This window comes from Biomphalaria glabrata, chromosome 14 (genome assembly GCF_947242115.1).
Source record: "Biomphalaria glabrata chromosome 14, xgBioGlab47.1, whole genome shotgun sequence".
Classification (NCBI taxonomy): domain Eukaryota; kingdom Metazoa; phylum Mollusca; class Gastropoda; family Planorbidae; genus Biomphalaria; species Biomphalaria glabrata.
This window is the reverse complement of record NC_074724.1, coordinates 21411353-21433434: the sequence shown is the minus strand read 5'-3', so window position 1 is coordinate 21433434 and position 22082 is coordinate 21411353. Positions and strand designations below refer to the sequence as shown.

Genomic DNA, 22082 nt, shown 5'->3' with positions numbered 1-22082 from the left:
TTTTGCTGAACAACCTCAAACCAGTTTTTTTTTTGTTAACAGTCTAACTTAAAAGCTAGCAGGAGATGACTAAAAGAATACAAACAAAGCCATATGCAACTTGCAATATTTATTATTACCATCACAACAATTACAATTACACAGATGGATAAACAAAAATATTTTCAAATAAGATTTAAAAACTTTGAAAATAGAATCACAGTCTAGTGTCACAACTCACTCGACCAAAGTATTTCAAACACAGACAATTCATCGAGCAGTTTAGACAAATCAAAACACAATATGTACAGGGTGGCATGTTTGTTGTCCAAAGTCTAGGACTTATGGCATGTTTGTTGTCCTAAGTCTAGAACTTATGGCATGTTTGTTGTCCAAAGTCTAGGACTTTTGGAAACTCAATATGTTTAGCAGTTCAAATAAAATAGGTTTAAAAATAAATGAAATAAGTCCAATGAACAAAGTTATATCATAAACATGTCATGGAAAGTTTAGGAGTTAACAACAAATGGGGTAATTAGAACTAATCTACTATAAAAGCTGAAAGTTGCATTACAATAACTTGAATAAAAAATGTAAGTATTAAAATACAAAAATTAAAAGACATAAAAAAATATTTCTTTTAATGCTGCTTCTGTGTACTGAATGTTGACTATTAAAAAATAGTACATTTTATCAATTAATAGTTATAAATATTGATTAACTCTGACTTCGGAAAGACGCTCCCATAGTTGATTTTACCCAGCTATAAAGTTGTAATCATCGCTGGCAAGGTCAGTGTTTTAAAATTTTTTTTTATATTTTTTTTCCTCCTGTATGTTTTTGATTACTTAAAATATTATCTAAAATATTGCTAAATAAACATCCTTTCTTTCAATGTGTTTTTACAGTGAAAGATTTTCTGAAAGAGTGGGATCTTCAAAAGGCTCTAGTTTCTTTAGATCTATGTTCTGGATGATGGTGATAATGAGCTCAGAACATTCATTTTAAATGGTTTTCATATAAAGTTATATGGAAATTGTTATTTTCAATATGGACCATACATTTTTTCTAATTTTTTCAAGATCCTGAAGGCTTTTTGGCAGTCTGTAAGTTATTTTTAAATTTCAAACATTAAAATATTTTTTTGTTTTATAACAATTGCTTTGTGCTATATAAAAAGGCATGCATTCCTTTTAATTCTATACTAAATATATCATTTTCTAATAAAAAACAAAAAAATTATATTTTCACTCTGAATGGCCCAAAAATTTAATTCCATCCAAACGTGGAAAATAATTACGAAATCAAAGAGTTAACCATCTCAGGGTAGGATTAAAAAATGTGTACATCTATCTCATTAGTAAAAATCTAGTTAAACCAAATACAATTAAGAAAATGAAATTCTCATTTGTATGTGAAAAGATCTTCTGTCATTCGCAAGACAAAGCAGTTAAAACTTTAAAATATAAAAACTTTGGTTTAGGAAATGACTATAACACAAATACCATTCACAACACACACATATATCTAGTTAAATCAAGTCAGCATCTTGTCAGTCAAAGTTGGGCCTAATATCAGCTGTGCTCCTCAGTCAGCTTCAGGGTCTTCATTATAGGAATGGTAGCCTCCTGGCAATGTAGCCCAACTCTGGGTTTCTCCCGAGGCCAGTATGCCATAAACCAAAGCACCAATGCCATAAATACATGCAGCCAAGTAGAAGACTATCTGCCAATCTCCTGATGAGTCCTAAAAATCAATAACATTGGCAACTTTATATTTAAAATCACTACTAGACTCAAAACATATATAGCCTAGAGATATTCATCATCTCGCTATCAAATTAGAAGAAAAAATTAAAACATTAATAAAACCTTTTTATATTGAAATGTAAGTGAAAGCCACATACAATGATGGGAACAGACTTTTAAATAATTTTAGGAAATTATGTGCACAAGCATGCTGAAATAACCCAAAGAAAGAGTCATTTAATAATAAAATTGTATTTATGAATATATTTATAGAACAACGTTGAACTGAGTATTTGAAAAAGAAAATCACACTACTTGTGCTCTACTGCAAGCCAGATAATTGTGAGCATATTTTTAAAGAGATTTAAAGGTTGCTTTTCTTCTTCTTGCACTTGGAGCCTAGCTTAGTAGCTGTTCCAGGCAGTCTGAACAGGTTAGAATTTTGTTTTCATGGCATGGCAAGATCTCCCTCCAAAAGCTTGATAAAAATGTTACTGATTTTTAAGAAAAAAATGAGTCTGGGGAAATTTTTGGAAAATTCTCATCACTGCACATGGCTGATGATAAAGTAAATTTTAAAAATTAATTTAATGAAAATTTTGAGCATTCAACACAATAATCAATAGAATCTTCCTAGTGTCTAATGTTATTCTATTCACCTCATTGGAAACGATTACACCAGTCAAGCTAGGACTTATAATTCCAGGAAGTGTAGCAAATGTGTTGGATAGACCCATCAAGATGCTTGCAAACTGTGGAGCAATGTCCAAGTGGTTCACACTAAAACCTGCCCAAGCAAAGCCCCCAATACCAACAGCCACAGTCAGGCAGGCAATAGCTGCCACTCTAGACATGAGGTAGCCAGCAGCTATCATGAAGATAGCTTGTAAGGCAAAAGCTGAAGAAATCAAATCAGAAAAACATAACAAATAATGATTGTAGTAATGAAGACTGTTTAAAAAAGAGATATTATAAAATTATACTTACACTATATTATAAAAGAAAAAGACAAACGTTAACTTTAACATACAGTTAATAGCAACATGATGTGAGCAGAAATGGGTTTTACCTCCGCAAGTAAATATTTTGCGAACTACAACTGTGGGGACACCAAAATTGGAACGCAGAACATCAGCAAAGTATCCCCCCATGAAAACCACAATGCCCATGACAAGATACGGTAGAGCCGAAAGAAAGCTTCCCTGTTGAGTAGCAAACAAAATAAACATGAAGCAAAAGATCTAAAGATATGGGTATTTTTTTTTTAGCTCATAGCTAGATCTGCAAATCAATTACTTTTTAACCTTCAGACTTAATGACTAGGATTTATCATTGTACTTTTTTTTTTCTTTATAAATAATAAAAAAGTTTCCAAATCAAAAAGTTTGCTGTGAGTTCAGGTAGGAGTATTTTAATGTGAATCATTCAAAAGTGTTTTATAAGATTGCTCAGGAAATGAGGTTATTACAAATTACTACATTCTATCTCAAACTCATAGTATGTAACTGAATGCACCTGGCCCAAAATAAAACATAAAAAAATACACCAATAGTCTTATCTCAAACTAAAAGCTAACGAATAAGCTCTTCATGAAACTTGTTTATTGACTGTATCTTTAATCTGTATCTATGTTTGAAACAGCTAGAGATGCACTGAGTTTAAGAGTTAACTTTATCTCATTTAGCCTTTGTGTTCATGTGTAATAAACTCAAAAATGACAACAATTTCTACAACAACATTAATTGGAACAGTTCAGTTCTTTATACATACTTTATACAAAAAAATTCTAGTTTATAACATCTAACTACAACAGAGAACTGTTACATTTAGCTACCTCTTTGATGTGAAACTTTAAAACATGAGTCATGAAAGTTGGCAACTCAGTCAACCAAGTGTAAAATCCCCAGTTCTCCACAAAATGTGCCACAGCTATAGCCCAGACTGGTGCAGATTTAAATATTGAAAGCCAAGGAGGATGAACTTGCTGTAAAGAAGAAATATTGACTTTCAGACTATATATATGCTAGAATTAATGCAGAAATACAATGAGCATTCTATAATACTGATTTAAGCAAAAAAATATTTTAATGAATTATTCAATGAAACGGAATCATAACTTAAGTAATACTAATCATTTTAAAATCACATTACATTAGTAATAGAATTAAAATATTTTAAAAATGTATTTCACAGCTCAACAAAACAAATACCTTAGTTTGATCCTCTGAATAGCCCAGTGAATTCTGAATGTAATCCAATTCAGCATTAGTAATTCCTGGATGACCAACTGGACTTTCAGTAACCAGAATCACCCACAACAAGAACCAGATGACGGCCAGTGAACCTGTCAGGGAATAAGAGTGAGTATCATTTTGTATTTTAAATATTTGAGATAGAGCAATGTAAAGCAAGGTATCCTTGAAAGATACCTTACAATACTGCAATGCATTCTTGACTTGTCAGGAAATGTTCAAGTGGTAGTACCACAGCACATTTGTATATTGACAAGTCATTTGAGAAGGTGAACAGATAGAGCCTCAATAATTAGAGAACATACAAAGAAGCTTCTGTACAACATCAGCGCCCTTTACTTGCAACATTACAAGTGCAGATTACAAATAACATAACTCAGTGGTGCAGTGTAAACGCTGTATAAGGTTGAGTTAAGACTAAGAAGACTAAGACTAAGACTGCTTTATTGATCCTTACGGAAATTTGTTGTGATTACAACGACTCGTTTCTCATATAAAGACAACACAACAGAAAAATACACATAAATACAACAGACAACATAAAGAGTTCATTCAGCGACTACACACAGGTATCTTGGTGCATTTCATGTTCCCTGATCAATGAGTGGCGGTGATAGAGTCTGACCGAGTGAGGTACGAACGAGTTTTTGTACCGCTCCGTTCTTGTTTTGACTGACAGCAGTCGCCCACTTCGAGACGACCTGGCGTAGTTCTGATGGAGCGGGTGGCCGTTGTCTTCCAAGATTTTTTCGATTTTTCTTAGGCACATTTGTTCAAAAAGTTCCTTTAAATGTGGTAATGTTGTGAGTGTAATTTTTGATGCTTTCTAGACGTTGCAACAGTTTAGATGAGGCGTTGCCTTGCCAACAACTTATTCCGTATGTTAGCAGATTTTGTACATTTGCGCCGTAAAATGTCTCAAGGATCTTCTTGTTTAATTTAAAACTGTTGAGTTTGTATAGAAAAAAGAGTCGCTGGGCTGTTTTCTTTGTCAGAGTTCCAAGGTGGTCTTCCCATGAAAGCTTGTTGTTGATGATAACGCCTAGATATTTCTATGCCTTTACTTGTTCTATAGATGTAGTGTTTATTTGCAGTTACGTATAATTTGTTTTTTCTTTCTAAAATCTATTATAAGTTCTTTAGTTTTTGTTACATTCAGTTCTAGAAAGTTGTCGGTGCACCAGTTTGTAAACTCTTCTATCGAGCTTCGATACTGAATTTCGTCTCCTGAAATAAGACCGACTATGGCAGTATCATCAGCGAATTTAATTAGTTTAACTGAGTCACAGATGCTTCTTAGAAAGTACATAACCTTGTGGAGCACCCGTACATAGTACTCGAGTTGACGATTTGGTGTTGTTGACTTTAACATACTGGGACCGTTGGGTTAAAAAGTTTAGAACCCATGCTTGTAAGTAAGGGCTTACATTTAAGTTACTCAGTTTTGGCTGTATGGTATTGAAAGCCGAGGAGAAATCTACGAAGAAGACTCGTGCATATGTTTTGGGTATATCGAGATGCTTATAAAGCTGGTCCAAAAGCAATAGAATGGCATCCTCAGTTCCTCTAGCTGCTTTGTATGCAAATTGGTGAGGGTCTAGGCTGTTATTGACTTTTGCTACAAGTTTTTTAAGCATATATTTTTCAAAAAATTTCATAACAATAGGTGCTAGTGCTACTGGGCGGAAATCATTTAAGCAATCTATTTTTGGTTTCTTAGGCACTGGTATGATTTCTGAAGTTTTCCAGATGTTTGGAATTACGCAAGTTTGCAATGACTAGTTAAAGATATGACAGAAGATAGAAGAAATTTGCTCCGCACATAGCTTGATCAGTTTGCCATTAATTTTGTCTGGTCCAGAAGCTTTTGTTACGACTACTCTTTTAAATAACAAGGTCACTTCATCCTCAGTTACAAAATTGACGTAGGGCTCTTGTTTTCCTTTGGAAAGAGTGTTGAAAAGTTCTTTGTGTAGATCAACAAAATCTTCTTTGTCAAAACGAGAATAAATATAATATAGTTCGTTGGCGAATTTCTCATCATCAGCCACTAAAATTTGTTCTCGTTTTGAGGCGCAGCCTGTTATTTTCTTTAATTCCTCCCAGTATTGTTTTGAGTTGTTCTTGGCAAAGAAATTCTCAATTTTTTCTTTGTATGTTTTTTTCCCTTCAATTATTGCTTTTCTCAGTTTATTTTTAGCATTTATAAACTCTTCGTTGCTAGCCTTATACTTTGTTTTCTTTTCAGTAATAAGGTGTTTGATTTTTTTGGTCATCCAGGGCTTATTGTTTCCATAGACTTGTATTGTTTTTGTTGGAATTGTTAACTCCTCGCAGAATGATAGATATGAGTTAACAGTTTCTGTTAGTTCGTTTATGTCTGGACAGTTCTCAATAAAGATTTCCCAGTTAGTTTTCTCAATGCATCCTCGTAGTTTTTCTACAGCCTCTTCAGACCACATCTTTACCGTCTTTATAACTCTCTTTGTAGTTTTAAGAGTAGGTTTGTAATTTGGTATAAGATGAAGTAATACATGGTCAGATTCTCCAAGTGGGAACAAACTTTTACATTTGTAAGCCTGCTTAATGTTTACGTAGAATTTGTCGAGCATTCTACCCTGCCTTGTGGGGATGGAGGTTAAGGTTTCTATGTGTGATAGTCATCATTACTAAAGCTGTGATCAAAATTTGTAGATAATAAGTGTATTTAGTAGACTCCTAGAGTAAATGCTACAGATGCAATTAAATGATCAAGATCCATAGAAATTAAATAAAGCTAATATTTAAAATAAAATATATATTTAAAAGGCAGAAGTCAAAGATAAGATAAATTGAAATACAAAGAACAAATTACTGAGCTATCAAAGAGTTTCAGACTCCTGAGGCATTGAAGAAATAAACATTTTTAACAAAGACCAGACTGTGCATACACTAAAAAGTATTAGATGCCAGTATTAGATGGATAAAATACTAAAACAAAAGTGAAATAAATATAAAAGAATTTTGTCAAGAAACAAATGGACTCAAGGAGTGAAAGCAATACTAGTGCTACAAGTAATAATACTTTTCTTTACAGAGCACTGTTAATGAATAAACATAATGTAGGTTCCAGGTACTTTGAGAACTTAACAAGTATAAATAAGATTGAAATATACTACATATTACCTAATAAATAAGGTTTTATTTCAATCAAGATAACAACAGAGAAGTAACACACAGTCCAAGAAGTGTCACAATCAACAGACTATAGCATGAACACAGACATAATTACAAATACTAACACAAATGAATGCATGAATAACACAGAGGTTAAATTCATGGCCATTCCAGACAAAATATAAAGTAATTTTTGCTGTTTCATAGTGAAATATGCAGGTTGCAGCTAGGTCAAACTAATCTGAATAAGTTTTGAGCAGATAAATCTTAAAATTCTTTTTAAAAAGGTGTCAGAATTCATTTTTGGAGCAAGTTCAAAATTTTTGGTCTGTGTACTAAAAAAAAAAAGCCATGAGCGAAAATCACATCACAAAGCTATTAACTCTTTCTCTCCATAATTATTGTCCAAGTTCCTACTGAATTATCCATTTTGCTACCCTGTTATGATTATATAAACTTCCACAACTTTTTTTGTTTATCAGAAAATGTTATATTTGATAAAGAATTTTAGGAGAATGCACACTCGTTTTATATAAAACAAATTGATGTTTATAAATCCAAAATGAAATTCAATTATGGATAATGCAATTTTAAAATAAAAACTTAAAGACTGTGTAAAAGTCTCTTTAGAAACTTGATCTAGACTAGATTTAGACAATATTTTTTTATACAAATTAAAAATAAATGTATTTTTTATGATAGTTACAGAGATGCCTACATGCCAAAAGGGAAATGTGTATCCCAAGACCTGGAAATGTGTATTTTGATGGGCTAATGTGTATTATCCTAAATAAAAAGAAATAAACTTAGCAGATAACATACACGAAATTATAATCTTAACACAGCATAAAGTTCTATAAGATATTTTGTACATTCGTCAAAATATTTACACTTTTAGAATTTGTCATAGACTTTTAGAAAATGTTTAAATGATGCTTTTTTTTGTCACTTGCCAATGATTTTATGATTATAATACTTTAAGTGTATTCCCCATTCCATTATAGCGGCAACAGAAAATGTTTTGAAAAGAATTTGAATTTTTGTTACAAGTGAAATTACACTAGAACCAGATATAATGGTTTGCTTAGCTGGATCAGTGACATCTAATTCTATAAATGCAGTTTTTAATAGGCAATTTCTTTACAAGGTATCCAGACAAAGAAAATTTTTTTATCACAGTTTGAAAGAATTCAGATTTTCTTCTTTCACACCATTCTTTGCAGAGTTAGATATGAACAATTTGGCATCCTCTACAATCACTAATAACAAACATTTGAAAGATTTTTTTTCAGGCAGATAATCCTAATTAGTCATTGAACTTGTTTCTAATATAAAAGCTGGGCTGTTGAGTCAGCTGAGTAGCTGTTGTAAGATAAAGCTATTTATTTAGGTTTCTGATGCTTGAAGTTATTTTATAAAACAAACAGATGTGTTGAAGGAGGGTGCAAGGAATCAAGAATTTAATAAGTTTTATCAACATAATTAAAGCTTTTCTTTTGCAAACATACTAAGCCTTAAATGCCCCTGATTTCATTCTTTGAATTTAGGCCTTCATAAGTAATGAAACTTAGCTTGATCTAGTCACTAATGACTATAACAGCTGATTTCAATCTGCCACTGAAGATACGTTCTGCAAGTTTGATTCCCTTTATAAGCTCAACCAACATTTCTTCTATTAAAACCTCTGCCCTACTCACTTTCATCTCAAAAGAACTCTCTCCTGAATTTGGTGGTTTAATGAATCTAGATCTGTAGGCAGCTTCATTAGTAGCTGATTGATTTTTAATAAGCATAGCACTAGTTAAAGGTATTTCAACAGTCCCACGGAATTGAAGGCTCTATCATGAATGTGAAAAACTAGATCTAGACCTATACAAAGATAAAAAAATAGGAGACAATTTTTTTTTAAATTTTAGATTCCATAAAGCATAAGAAAGGAGATCAAAAAATCTCTTATAAGATGGCAGAAAATGCTGCTTTTGAATAGATTATAGATCTAGATAGATACAGATAACTAGATTTAGAGCCTTGAGCTACTAGATCTAGATCTAGTCAGTAGTTAAATCTATAGATTACTTTGCTCTAGATTAGTTCTAAATCAAAGTCTAGTACACGGGACATGTAGTAGCATGCCAGACAATCGCCTTCCCAAGCAACTTCTGTACGGGGAGTTGTGTGCAGGAAAGCGCTCCCAAGAAGGCCAATACAAGCGCTACAAAGACACTCTCAAGAGCTCCTTCAAGGAATGCAATATCGACAATCACAGCTGGGAAACACTAGCTCTCCATCGCTCCTCATGGCGTGAAGCTGTGAGTCACGGAGTCTCAAGATTTGAAGCAAGAAGCGTAGACAGGGCGAAAGAGTGCTGAATCAACAAAAAGCTGAGAGAAGAAGCAGGCCTATCTGAAACTGACCTGACCCACCCATGCCACATATGCGGCCGGCTTTTCAAAGCGAGGATTGGACTTAACAGCCATCTTTGAGTCCATAGGAAATGAGAAATGTGCTCATCTTCGACCATGAAGGAGGAACTATATATATAGATCTAGAATAATCTAATTTATATCTATTATTTTAGATCCAAATCTAGATGTATGTAAATTCTATTAGAATCTAGATCTAAATATATATAAGCCTAACATCGTAAAATATCTCTTAGATGTAATTCCAAATCAGTTTTAAGACTTCATTTAAACTGACACATTGAAAGGAACTCCGCTTTATTTAAATCAGTAAGATCTAGTAGGTCTAAACATTTAAATCTTCGCGCATCAGAGGGCGTGAAAAAAAAAAAAAGCGATACTATCTCGTGGTAGATTAATAAGAATAGTCCATTTCCAGACATTGACATACTGATCTATAGATCTACATGTGATTAGCAGGAACTATATATTTTTTTATATTATTATTTTTTTCTTTAGAGGGGGAAATGCATATTTTCAGATGATAAACCGTACTCATGCATTTTCTTGTCCATTTGCGTACAAAATTCGCAACATGCGTACTAGTAGGCAACTCTGTAGTTATTCATATTTTCACGAAACTTAATGTATAAAATATATAAAACCAATAACTAAGTTGTCTTAAGCTCACTCTTCTATGTAACTATAGTACAGAAATTTAATAAAGAAAAATAGAGCCTCTTTTTAGCCCCCACTCTTTAAAAACATTGAAAAACATCTGTGTGTTTTCCAAAGAGAAACTATTTAAGATTAAATTATAAGCCCTTAAAAAACATTTTTGAGGAAAGAAAAACATCTGACCTTTTAAGCATCAACGATGATATCATTAATCAGCTGAAAGAATGGTGTCAAATCATTGATAGGTTCAAGAAAATTATATATTTACAGTTGAGCTTGATGAAGAATAACATAAATAGTGACTTTGTAACAAAATTTTTTCTTTGATATTCTTTGCTCTTACCAAAGACATAGAATATAGATTGCCACTCAGCAGTACTCTCTGCCAAAGATCCAGATATCACCAGAGCAAGGACAGTACCTATGTATGAACCTTATAGGAAACAAACAAAAATGACTATTGAACAAAAATTAACATCAGACAATTTTTTAAAAGTCTATTTTAGACGTTTACATTCATATTGTAAAGATTTGTAAGAAAACAATTTTAATTAGCTTATAGCTTAGATGATCAAACCTGAAAATCCAAATGTTGCTAGTTTAGTTCTCTCCACAGGTGGAGCCCACTTGGCCCAGATAGCATGGATGGCAGGATATGTTACACCCTAGATAACATAATGAAACCATCAGACATATTTATTAATAAACTCAGTGATAAAATAAAACTGTCAATAAAAAGACAATTATAGATTCAGTTCTCAAGATCTCCCTCCCCCATCACCAGTTGCATCATATGTTCACCCATTAGTTTCCTTATCAAGTACATCTCTTTAAAATTAAAATATTTTTTGGTATACCTAATTATAAAAATTAAAAAAAAATTATGAATACATAATTTTAAACATTTAAAATATAACAAATGAATTGAGACTTACCTCAAAAAGACCCTCAATCACTCGACAGCCAATCAATAAATAAGGACTCCATGATGCCATTAAGGGAGTAATGAGTGTGAATAATGCTGTCAAAAATATTCCTATACCAAACACATATTTGCCACCATAACGGTGTGAGAGAAAGCCTAGAGAAGAAATAGAATAAATTAGTTGATTGTACATCATAAAATTAAGTTTTTTTTAATCATGTACATAAAACTGTTTGTAGCTATAAAACAATAGATACAAGTTAAAACAAAAATTGCAAACTAATCAAAATAATTATGTCAAATTTTGAACAGGTGGACCTTAAGTTTCTTCATAGTAGTGATGTGTGTGGTTTGTCTAAGGTAACAAATTTCCAGTATGCAGACATAATCTGATATAATAATAATAATAAAGCTTTGTCTTCAAGTCCAAAGTTTCAAGATAAGTAAATTATTAGCATTATATGCAAACCCAGCTGTGACCTACATGCTTCACTATAAAACATCTACTTCTCTGCATATAAACTGCCTTACTATCTACAGTGACTAGTAGGTACTGTAAGACACAGTAAATAGTAGGCGCTGTAAGACAGTATGCGCTGTAAGACACAGTGACTAGTATGCACTGTAAGACACAGTGACTAGTATGCGCTGTAAGACACAGTGACTAGTATGCGCTGTAAGACACAGTGATTAGTAGGCGCTGTAAGACACAGTGACTAGTAGGCGCTGTAAGACACAGTGACTAGTAGGCGCTGTAAGACAGTGACTAGTAGGCGCTGTAAGACACAGTGACTAGTAGGCGCTGTAAGACACAGTGACTAGTAGGCGCTGTAAGACACAGTGACTAGTAGGTACTGTAAGACACAATGACTAGTAGGTACTGTAAGACTTTCTTACCACCAGGTAGTTGGGTTACAATATAACCATAGAAAAAACTGGCTAAAATTTGTCCACGCATCTGCTGACTCCAGTTAAACTCTGGACCTGAAAGCTGATTGTAAAAAAATGTTTAAAAAAATATCAATTCACAAACAATTTAGATATAAAATGTGAACTTAATGGGCAAAAATAAGAGGAAAATTACAACTGAAACATTTGAATGGTTTTTATATGCACAAAATTGGTGATTGTGTTGCCAAATTGGAACACTGGACGAGCATTTTTATAATCTTTGTGAAAGTTTTAGGGGCAAATAATAAGCCCTATTCACCTGATGCTGAAACTTCAAAGTGTAGACAAATTTGATGAACTTTTAATATAAAGATAGGCAAACAAAACTTTGATTTTCAGTTATTAGTTTATAAGATATTTGATCTGTTTCCTTGATGAACTTTTAATATAAAGATAGGCAAACAAAACTTTGATTTTCAGTTATTAGTTTATAAGATATTTGATCTGTTTCCTGTGTAAGAAGTGGTTGGTAGTTGTGCTTTCTAAAAAAAAAACAATAACCAATGACCCCGGAAAAAGATGGCTTTTTATCATACAGGCTGATACTGTGACAGCTTTGAAAGGGAAACTTAAAATATTCGTTAGTGCAGACAACACTGCAATAGGAATGGCTCTGGAAAAGTATGTTTCTCCATCAAGATCAAAATGTTTATGGATATTATCAAATTAATTTCATTCTCCTTATTAGTTAGATATGTCTGAGTGATTCATCCTTCATTCTAAAACTGTCAGTGCTGTAGATATTTGTTGTATTAAAATTTTATAAGAAGCTTATATTTTGAAATACATCATTTATCTAATAATGAATTGAGAAGCCATTTTCTTAACAAGTCATAGTACATACTATTTAAGAGTTAACAAGAAGCTAAATATTAAGTAACTTTCAAGCTAACCGTTTCAAGTGTTCCATTGACAATGATGGTCCTATTGGATATCATAGCTACAATAGCAACACTCAGGTTCACTCTCAAGGCATAGAGGTTTGCTGTGAATTTAAAAACTAAGTTTTACCTAGCTCTCACAACATGATCAATAGTTTCCTTTCAAATATTTTAAATAACCATTGTTTTTATTGCTTTTTTTCTGCTGAACATTAGACATTAAAGCTCAAAGACATTTATTTTATAACTTTATTTTTATATCTAAAGAACTTGTAGTGTTCATACAAGTTTAAAATGGACTGTTAAGAAAAAAATTTATAAAAAAAAAAACTTTAAATGTTTAAACAAAAAAAAATACACAGCACCATTATTATATTTACTATTTTATATTCTGTATTAAAGTTTATATGTATGAAAATTGAAAATAATCTCCATTCTTAAAAGAACATCCAATGTAACATAAAAAAAAAAAAAAAAAAAAATACTTTCCAGTAAGTCATCAAAGATATATATATAACTATATTCTCAGCTTTATTAAGTGAAGAAATGTAATACAGTTTTTTTTTACAAAAAAACACAACTAGTAAAGAAAGACTGCCTGCAAAATCATTTAAGACATAATCATGTGTGTTTAAATGATTTTTTCGTAGATTAAAATAGGTGTGATTTGAAAAATCTTAAGAGGTATGGCAGAAGATTTCTAGTAACATCTAAACTAGTGCTAAATTGTTAAAATATATTCCTAAAACATCATGCAAATCACACATTTATCTGTACATCAATAGAATCAAATATACAAATAAATAAGCAATGATGAAAGTTATATGTTATCATGCAAGGTAAGAAAACGTTGACATTAAAGAAAGTCATAATCAGTGATTAACAGGACATAAAAGAAAGGAATAGACCAAGGAAAAGAATCAGTAAGATTTGAAAAAAAACATCAAAGCTAAAGATATTCAAATATCATCTAAAATACTTTTTACATTATTTAATGAAACCAATAACAGCTAAAAAAAAATATTTAAAAAGAAATTAAAGGCTAACAATAATACTAGAATTGTAGCAGATTAACATACTTTCGTTAACATCTGGAAATAAAACTTTATTTATAAAAAAAAAAATCTCACATAAGTGTTATAAACTTATGCCTCTAAACAAAAGGAAAAAAAAGCAGCTAGGTATTGGACTGATGAAGTACAAACCATTTCTTTTCTCTTAGTGACATGAACATTGATCAAGCAAAGTAATGGAAATTGGACTGATAAAAGAAAATATTTGACTTTCTATCAATTTGAACCAGGATACTTCTGATATATTAATATCATTGTTCCTTTTAAAATCAATAAAACTTCCTAGTCAGTTGTGAACATCACAGAAAACTATAAACATGTGTATTATCAAGTGATGTTTATATATATATATATTATATATGTCTGTGTCATTTTCATCTCAAGAGATTTTTTCCATTTGCAAATTCCCCCATGTGACTGAAGAAACTAATCCTTGACATCTAATATACAACTGCAGTCACAGGTTGCCTGAGGTTGGGCATCAATTTGTAAATTGCCACAGCATTTTCATCCTTCTTTCTACTTCTAATTATAAAATTTTCTTTATTATTTTATGGGAACTTCATTTAATATTGATTGAAACTACTTGTCAAGTGCTAAAAAGCAAATCAATTACTAGACTTGAACTAAGAACATTTACCTTTTGGCAGCACCATCAAAACTGAAGTTCATGAATGAAAAGATCAAAGTGACCATCAAAAAGAACAACAATGATATCACCACAATATCAAATGCGTGGGCACAGCCAAATCTCACCAAACCCTAGGAATGTCATCAGGGCTATGACATAGCGTTTTGGTGGCAGGTACCAGGCATTGGTGTGAGGGGGGCTTTTGCCTGTGATGTCCAGTGACTCATGGCTAAATGCAGGAGCATTTGGAGGTGGTGCATCTTCAGTGTACAATTCAGTAGCTGTAGAGGATGCCAAAGGCTGGTGTTCACTGTCCATCTTTTCCTATCAGACCTAGACGTTAAAAAAATAGAAAGCATTTATTACGATTGATAATTACAGTAACAGATTATTAATAATAAAACAATAAATAAATAAATATATATGGTTCCCCAAGGTTGTCATAATCAGAAGTGGTTATGGCTATAAGCACTCCAGTATCTATTTTCATGAGATGATCTCTATAGTCACTTCGCAACTGAAGTGCTCGTCACTATAAAATGTATGTTTACTGTCCGTCTAACAAAGTGCGCAACTCAACTAACTAAACTAGCTGTCTAACAGTTCTTCCTCCCCTTTCCTTCAAAAAAATATGAAAAACAGTCTAAGTCTTTACAATGGACAATGAGCATCAAATGGGGAAGACAACAAACATAAAAAATGCCACTTTTTCTTCATAGTTCACTGTCCATAGTTCATGGTAAGGTTCATTTCTTCTTCAAGGCACAAAGTTCATAATGTCATTAATGTTCATAGTGTGACATTGTATTTATAACATAGAATTCATCACATGTCATCACAAAGTTCATCATAGATTCACTTATTTCAATTATAACCTTAAACTGTGATTCTGTGAATTTCAAACCTCTGTCTAGGAGATTAACAAACAAGGTAACTCTATATTTTTTATAGTCCTGCCTATAGAAGTTTTAACTAGTAACTACTTTAACTAGGGCTAGGGGGTGAACATGCTCGTCTGAATCTTAAACAACACTTAGAACTTAAAAATAGGAAGTATCTCATAATGTTATGATGTGGTTATGTTTACAGCTGCTCTGTCTGTAGATCCACTGTTAACAATTTGAAAAGGTAAAGAAATGCCCACTCCACTCCCCCTACCCCCTCCACACTGGCACTGGCAGTCCTGAGCCTGCCTCAGTCTCAGGGTCAGTGCCTGAGCCTTGAGTGGCTTGACTGAGGGATCATGATTCATGTAGGTACTTCAACATCGCTATTTTAGTGCGCCGGAAGTCTGCTTAAAAACTGGTCCTCATGGTTTCGGTCGCATCCCCAGTTACCGCCGGAAAAGTGCGTAAAACGTCATTATTTTTTAACCGATCTTCTAGACTAGAGTATCATTTTGTGGGGGAGAAAATGGCGATTCTTTTGATACCAAATTTGACGGGATTGGTTTACTAGATCTTTTTTTTTTAAGTTTCCAAAATTAGGGTGTGTTCCAGCTATGATTACTTTTTTATTTTTGTTTTGTAATTATTTATATTGGTTAGTAATTTGTAGTATCCATATCTACATAAGAATCACGTGTGATTATTAAGCTATTTTGGATGGCACTCTTGGTATATGAATGCCAAAATGACCACCAAATTGAAAGTAGCCATTTTGCTATCAATTCTACCGGAAGTAGTAATAAAATACTTATAAAAGATTATTAAAGCGAAGTTTCCTTGTTTATTAATATAGATAATGAAGCAAAAAAACTGGTATTAATGTAGATCTAGATTTATTTAGTAATAGATCTAGAGAAGCAACAGATAATGTAGAAAAATCAAATTATTGTTTTAATCATACACTAGAGTGTAGATCTAGGTCTAATACTTAGATTTAGGCTTAGATCTCTTTTCTAGAATAGGAACAGAGATGCATAGAATGAAATCTAGAATTAGATAAAGATAGATAAGATTATTCATGATTATTGATTTGATATATAATATACTAGTCTAGTCTATACTTAATTGTCTTAATAAACTAATACTAGTTTCTAGATCTAGAATGTGAGGACTAAATTTAGATTTATTTTTTTTATGTGAAATTTAATGGGAGAAAATCTGAGAAATAGCCTAAAAACTAAAACAGCTTTTCAATATATATATAAATTTGATCTAGATGTTATAAGTTTGTTTAGATTATGTCTGTATATATATGTTTTAACTTTATAAAAGAGACCTTCTGATATCTAATCTTGGCAATTTGACTAATAGTACTGATTTCTATTGCGTCTTGCCTTGCTCCCCCCCCCCCCCCCCATCCAAATATTTTGTAATTTTACATCTGCGTTTTTTGTTTTGTTTGGTAAAAAAAAAAAAGGTCAATATTTTAGAAATGTTTTTTAAAGATTAATTTTTCATACTCCAGCTGTTTAAAGTCTCCTTTTAATTTTATGATTAAATATTAAGAAATAAAAACAAGTTTTCGTCAATATTTGAAAAAAATCTAGCGGTTCCCGTTGTACAATTATTAAAAATAAATGTCACAATTTTGAATTGCTATTTTTCTTTAAAATTAATATTTATTTTTGTAGCAAATAACATGTTTAAAGTTTCTTGAAAATTTGAAATGGTAATATTAATAAATAAAAAAAGTTGTGCATGAATGTCAAATTCCAACCAAATTTTTTTTTTCTTTTTTTAGCTGCGTCTGGCTGTAAAAGTATAAAAAATAGATTTAGATGAAAGATTTGGGGGTTATAAAATGATATAAAGAACATGTAAAGTCTCCTGAAAATTTAAAATGGAAATATTGAGAAATAAAAAAGTTGTGCATGAATTAAGTCAAATTTCGACCAAATTTGTCGTCTCTATTTTCAGCTTTGCCCGGCTGTAAAAGTATAAAAAATAGATTTAGATGAAAGATTTGGGGGTTATAAAATGATATAAAGAACATGTAAAGTCTCCTGAAAATTTGAAATGGAAATATTGACAAATAAAAAAGTTTTGCTTGAATCAAGTCCAATTTCGACCAAATTTGACGTCTCTATTTTCAGCTTCGCCCGGCTGTAAAAGTATGAAAAATCGGCTTAGATGAAAGATTGGGGTTATATCACACTTTAAATAGGTACTTCGATAAACTGACCTAGATCCATTTTTTTTTCTCCCAAAAAAATGGCTGAAAAGTGTGTCAGCACATTTTACCCTTTTTTTAGGGGTGGTCATTTCCATCAAAGTTTTAGCATATTGTATTTGATTTGAGGACTAATTATGATTACTTTTTGTAAACATAAGATATCAGAGATCATTTTTATTTGCTTTTGAAGCCAATCTGTTAAATTTTTCTTAACAAAAGTTTATGTGAAAGTTGACATTTTTAAAACTTTTTTCCTATAAAAGTTACAACAATGCTGTTTGCTACAATAATTTATCATATTATGAAATGTGTATATTTCAAATTTCATTAAATTCTCTTGGCGCACTTTAAAGATATTTGATATTAAAATTAACAAAGACAAAGAAGGGTAAAATTTTCTTTTTTAAATAAAATAAAAGTGTTTATGGTTACAACAATCTCACTAATTCTATTGAATTTAGCATGTTAATATATATGTGTGCTAAGTTTGAACTTTGTAGCTTGGCGCACTCTTTAGATATTAATTTTCAAAGTTGATGGTTAAAATCTATTTTTAGTAACAACCAACACTGTGATTTACTGGAAATGGTCAACTTCTGTCTATCACAAGCTATTTTTAGAAGCACATAGGAATTTTTCATTTAGATTAACTTTTATAGTGTTTGAATGCTAGATTATGGAGAGGGAATGTGTCTTTATTATAATGACTTTGTAATCTGCAAATTTTAAAGTAAAAGTTTAATTACTTTAAAAAATAATATTAAATATTACAATTTATTTTTCATATTTTTAACTCAGCGAACTAATAATTTTTTTTTTCTGTGTGTTGTTTTTTTTCTATTAATATACATGTAAATTAATAGTTAATAAATGAGTACATTATATTTTTAAAATGATGAACTATTATTGCACAAAAATTCAAGTAAAAAATCTTTTAATAACTTCTAAAAAAATCGCAAGGTTTCTTTTTTATTTTATTGTCCGAAGCAAGAAATTTTTCATTTACAATCTAATTTTTAAAGCATTTAAATTAAGGCATTTTAAAATGATTAATTGCCAGTGCTCTACAAAAAGGTTAAAACTGTTTTTTTATGAAGTTTATGAAACTTAAAGTCATTAAATTTTAGGAAATATTTTTCTGCGCAGTGCTATTTTCATTTATAATTTATAAGAATTATCTATCTGATGCATATAAATAGCTATTTAAATACAGTAGAATTATAATTAAACAAAATAAAATACAATACAGATCTCTGATTTGTTTTATTTGTGATTTTTGGGCTCATATGATGACAAAATCACATATATTTTTATTTTTTGTCGAAGGCGAAGGCTTTTTTTTATATATTAATTAACTTTTTTTCAAAGATTTTATTGCTTGGTCTTATTTTTTTAATTTATTTTAACAGAATACTGGTTAATGTAAAAGAGTGTGAAGTTTCAACCCCATATCTTTAAGACTTTTTATAATACAGTTAATTTAAGTTCAACTGTCAGTTGTTTCGGTCACAGTTTTTTTTTATTTACAAAGGCTAAAGAAGGCTAATTTTTGGCCACTAAAAATGTAATAACTTCCCTCACAATTAACTCAGCAATATAAAATTGGTATCATTGGAAAGCATTTCTCAAGCTCTATCTAACTAAATAGGTTCCATTGCATTGTGATCATTTTGAAATTTTTATTGATTTACCTACTTTAATATGCATAAAGTCTTCTGAAAATTTAAACCAAAAATATTGAATAATAAGAAAGATATGCATGCTTTAATAACAAAAAGTCAAAATTCGGGTACCAAAATTTTTTTTGAATACAAAGCCAAAGAAGGAAAAAAAATAAATACAAAAAAATCATAACTTTGCTCCTACTTATCATAGAAACATAAATTTGATATTTTTGTAAATGGGACACCAAGCTCTATTTAATGATATCAATTACAAAACAATATGATCAAAACAAATTTTTTTGCTGAAGTGCCTAATTCATGTAAGTAACGTTTAAATTCATTGTTTATTTTGAAGAAAAGCTATCAAAACTGACAAAACTTGTTTTACTAGATCTAGATAGAATCTAGTCACTGTGATGTAAAAGAAAAGATATCTAGATCTATTGAGTATAGATCTAGATAGACCATTTAAAATTTAATTTAATAATAATGTTACGTGTAGTCAGTGGAGACTGTAGCACAGTAGACTGTAGACGGTTAGAACTATTCTATGTTAGTATGTTGCTTTGATTTCTTATCTCCTGAAACTTCCGGTCTAGCATTGATAATTCTATAGTATAGTTTAGGCTATTTCCGAAAGAATACGTTAATAGCCAGAACGTCATCCTAAATTGTAATGGTGGATTCTACGAAACCTGACTATTCCTTCACCCGACATTTCGTTCACATGACGTCAAAATTGGCGTCAGAACTGGCTCTTATCTATCTTGTCTGTGCCTCTAGCTTTGTTTCTTTCTGAGTAGGCTATTTCATTACAAAGCTTAAATCAATTCACTCTGCCAGTTTGTCTGTCTGGTAAAAAAAAAAGGTACACGTTATTTCTCCCACACCCAATCTCAGATCAAGATGAAATTTCGAATAATTATTTCTTTTACCTGACATCACAAGAGTCAATTTAAAAAATAACCAATTGGTTTATTAACTATTGGTAATTAATTATTTTGTTTGTATCTTAAACACGGGAAAGAAATCGTACTTTACTGAAGTGGTGGCATAAGCTGATTCGAATTAATCCCCTTTGTAGGTCGCCGCTCAAAACTGAAAAAAAAAAAATATAACTTATACAATATTCTCTCACTAGCAGATAATAAGCCAGAGTTCGAATTCAGATATTTTCCCTTTTTTTAAAATGCTTTTAAAAACCAATTACCGTAAAATTCACCCAGATATTCCTTTCTTTCTCACCCATTCCCTTTTTTCTTTCCTATTTTCCCAACTGGTCCAGGTAAATGATAGGATCAGTGGCGTAGTAAGGTACCCGTGTGCCCGGGTTCAAGAATATATTGGCACCCCCCCCTTCCTTTCCAATAAGAAAAATTTAGTGTGTGACATAAAATATCGAGTGGCCCGTAGGCCTATGTATCGGTACATTTTCAGGTAATAAAGTCGTTACGTTTGATTTGGTTATTCAGTTATGACTCCGTACAAGTAATACTTCTAACAGTATTAATTAAACGACTAAATTCAAATGAACAAATAATTGTTTTTCTAATTCTTGTTTCCCATTATACACATTTTCATTCCTAAAAGATTTCTATGTCAAAATATTAAATAGTATTAAACATTGACAAAAACTATATTCTAATTCTATGTAAATCAGTTAACAGTGAATAGGCCTAGATATCATACTGATTTTCTAAAAAAAAAAAATTTTCTGGCCTTTTGATAAGCAAAGTGGAAGTCTGTGCATCTATTTCTAAACTTTTGGCTGTTTCAATGGAAAGAACATTAAGTGAAGCCAACTTGCTATGTGTCATACAACATCTTAAATACTTTTATATAAATCGAAACTTTGAGAATGACTGCTCTTAAATTCTGAACAAGATGTCACAGGCAAAGCGAGAAATAACATGCTTGCTGTAACAATCATGGGCGTAGTCAGGCGGCACCTTCGACACGGTCACGGAGGTCACTTGGCCAGGGGGGTTTGGGTTTCAACCCCACCTCAGAAATGAGATTCCCCCTCCTTGGGAGTTGGAATTTTGTGACTGATTTTTTTTTTGCTTTAATTTTGTTTGTTTTAGGTGACATTTTAATGTTAAAATATCACTCGTGGCTTCAGTATTACAGAGTGAGTGTCACCCGGTGCGGTAAGTTCAGGGTGTCCCCCCCCCCCCCGTGTTCCCCTCAAATCTTCCCAATAAAAACGTATCGTTTAGTTCTTCTTGTTGACCCATAATACAGTGCGCTAATAACCTACATTCGTTGATAGTTGTTAATCGTTACAAAATAATGATTTAAAAAACTAGAAAAATTATAAACAACTTTAAAGTCAAAATCTTTTGCGATTACGTTTTTAATGGACAGAGTTGCCCGATTTAAAATTCATGTCTCAAAAGTTCTTAATTAACTTTAGTTTTGAAAATCTTCTTTCAAAAGACAACACGTTGACATGCATTTGGCAGCTTCATCAAAGGGCGTGTACATGTTCCTTAAGTCCCATTGGTATTCCATTTGAAGTGTAAAATGCAAGTACTTGCCAGTTTTAGATTCTTCAAAATTAAACTTTGCTGCCTGTAGATGTATTCTAGTTTTGATATTTCTGTTAATAAAATATCTTAT

At 31.5% G+C, this 22082-nt stretch overlaps 1 protein-coding gene across 2 annotated transcripts; it reads right to left on the bottom strand.

Annotated features, from left to right (window-relative positions):
• Nucleotides 1-94: 94 nt before the first annotated feature.
• Nucleotides 95-20088, bottom strand: LOC106077266 (sialin-like). 2 transcript variants are annotated; one of them, XM_056009551.1, is made up of 12 exons: nt 19957-20088; nt 14802-15009; nt 12985-13076; nt 12038-12131; nt 11151-11296; nt 10793-10880; nt 10559-10648; nt 3938-4071; nt 3562-3711; nt 2797-2929; nt 2387-2625; nt 95-1725 (listed from the first exon to the last, which is right to left on the bottom strand). In XM_056009551.1, the coding sequence occupies exons 2-12, from the start codon at nt 14992-14994 to the stop codon at nt 1567-1569; spliced, it is 1518 nt and encodes a 505-aa protein (XP_055865526.1). In that variant the 5' UTR covers nt 14995-15009; nt 19957-20088; the 3' UTR covers nt 95-1566. The 2 variants fall into 2 exon arrangements, with proteins under 2 accessions (XP_055865526.1, XP_055865527.1); XM_056009552.1 differs by lacking the exon at nt 19957-20088 and having other exon boundaries at nt 14686-14945.
• Between the last annotated feature and the right edge of the window lie 1994 nt (nt 20089-22082).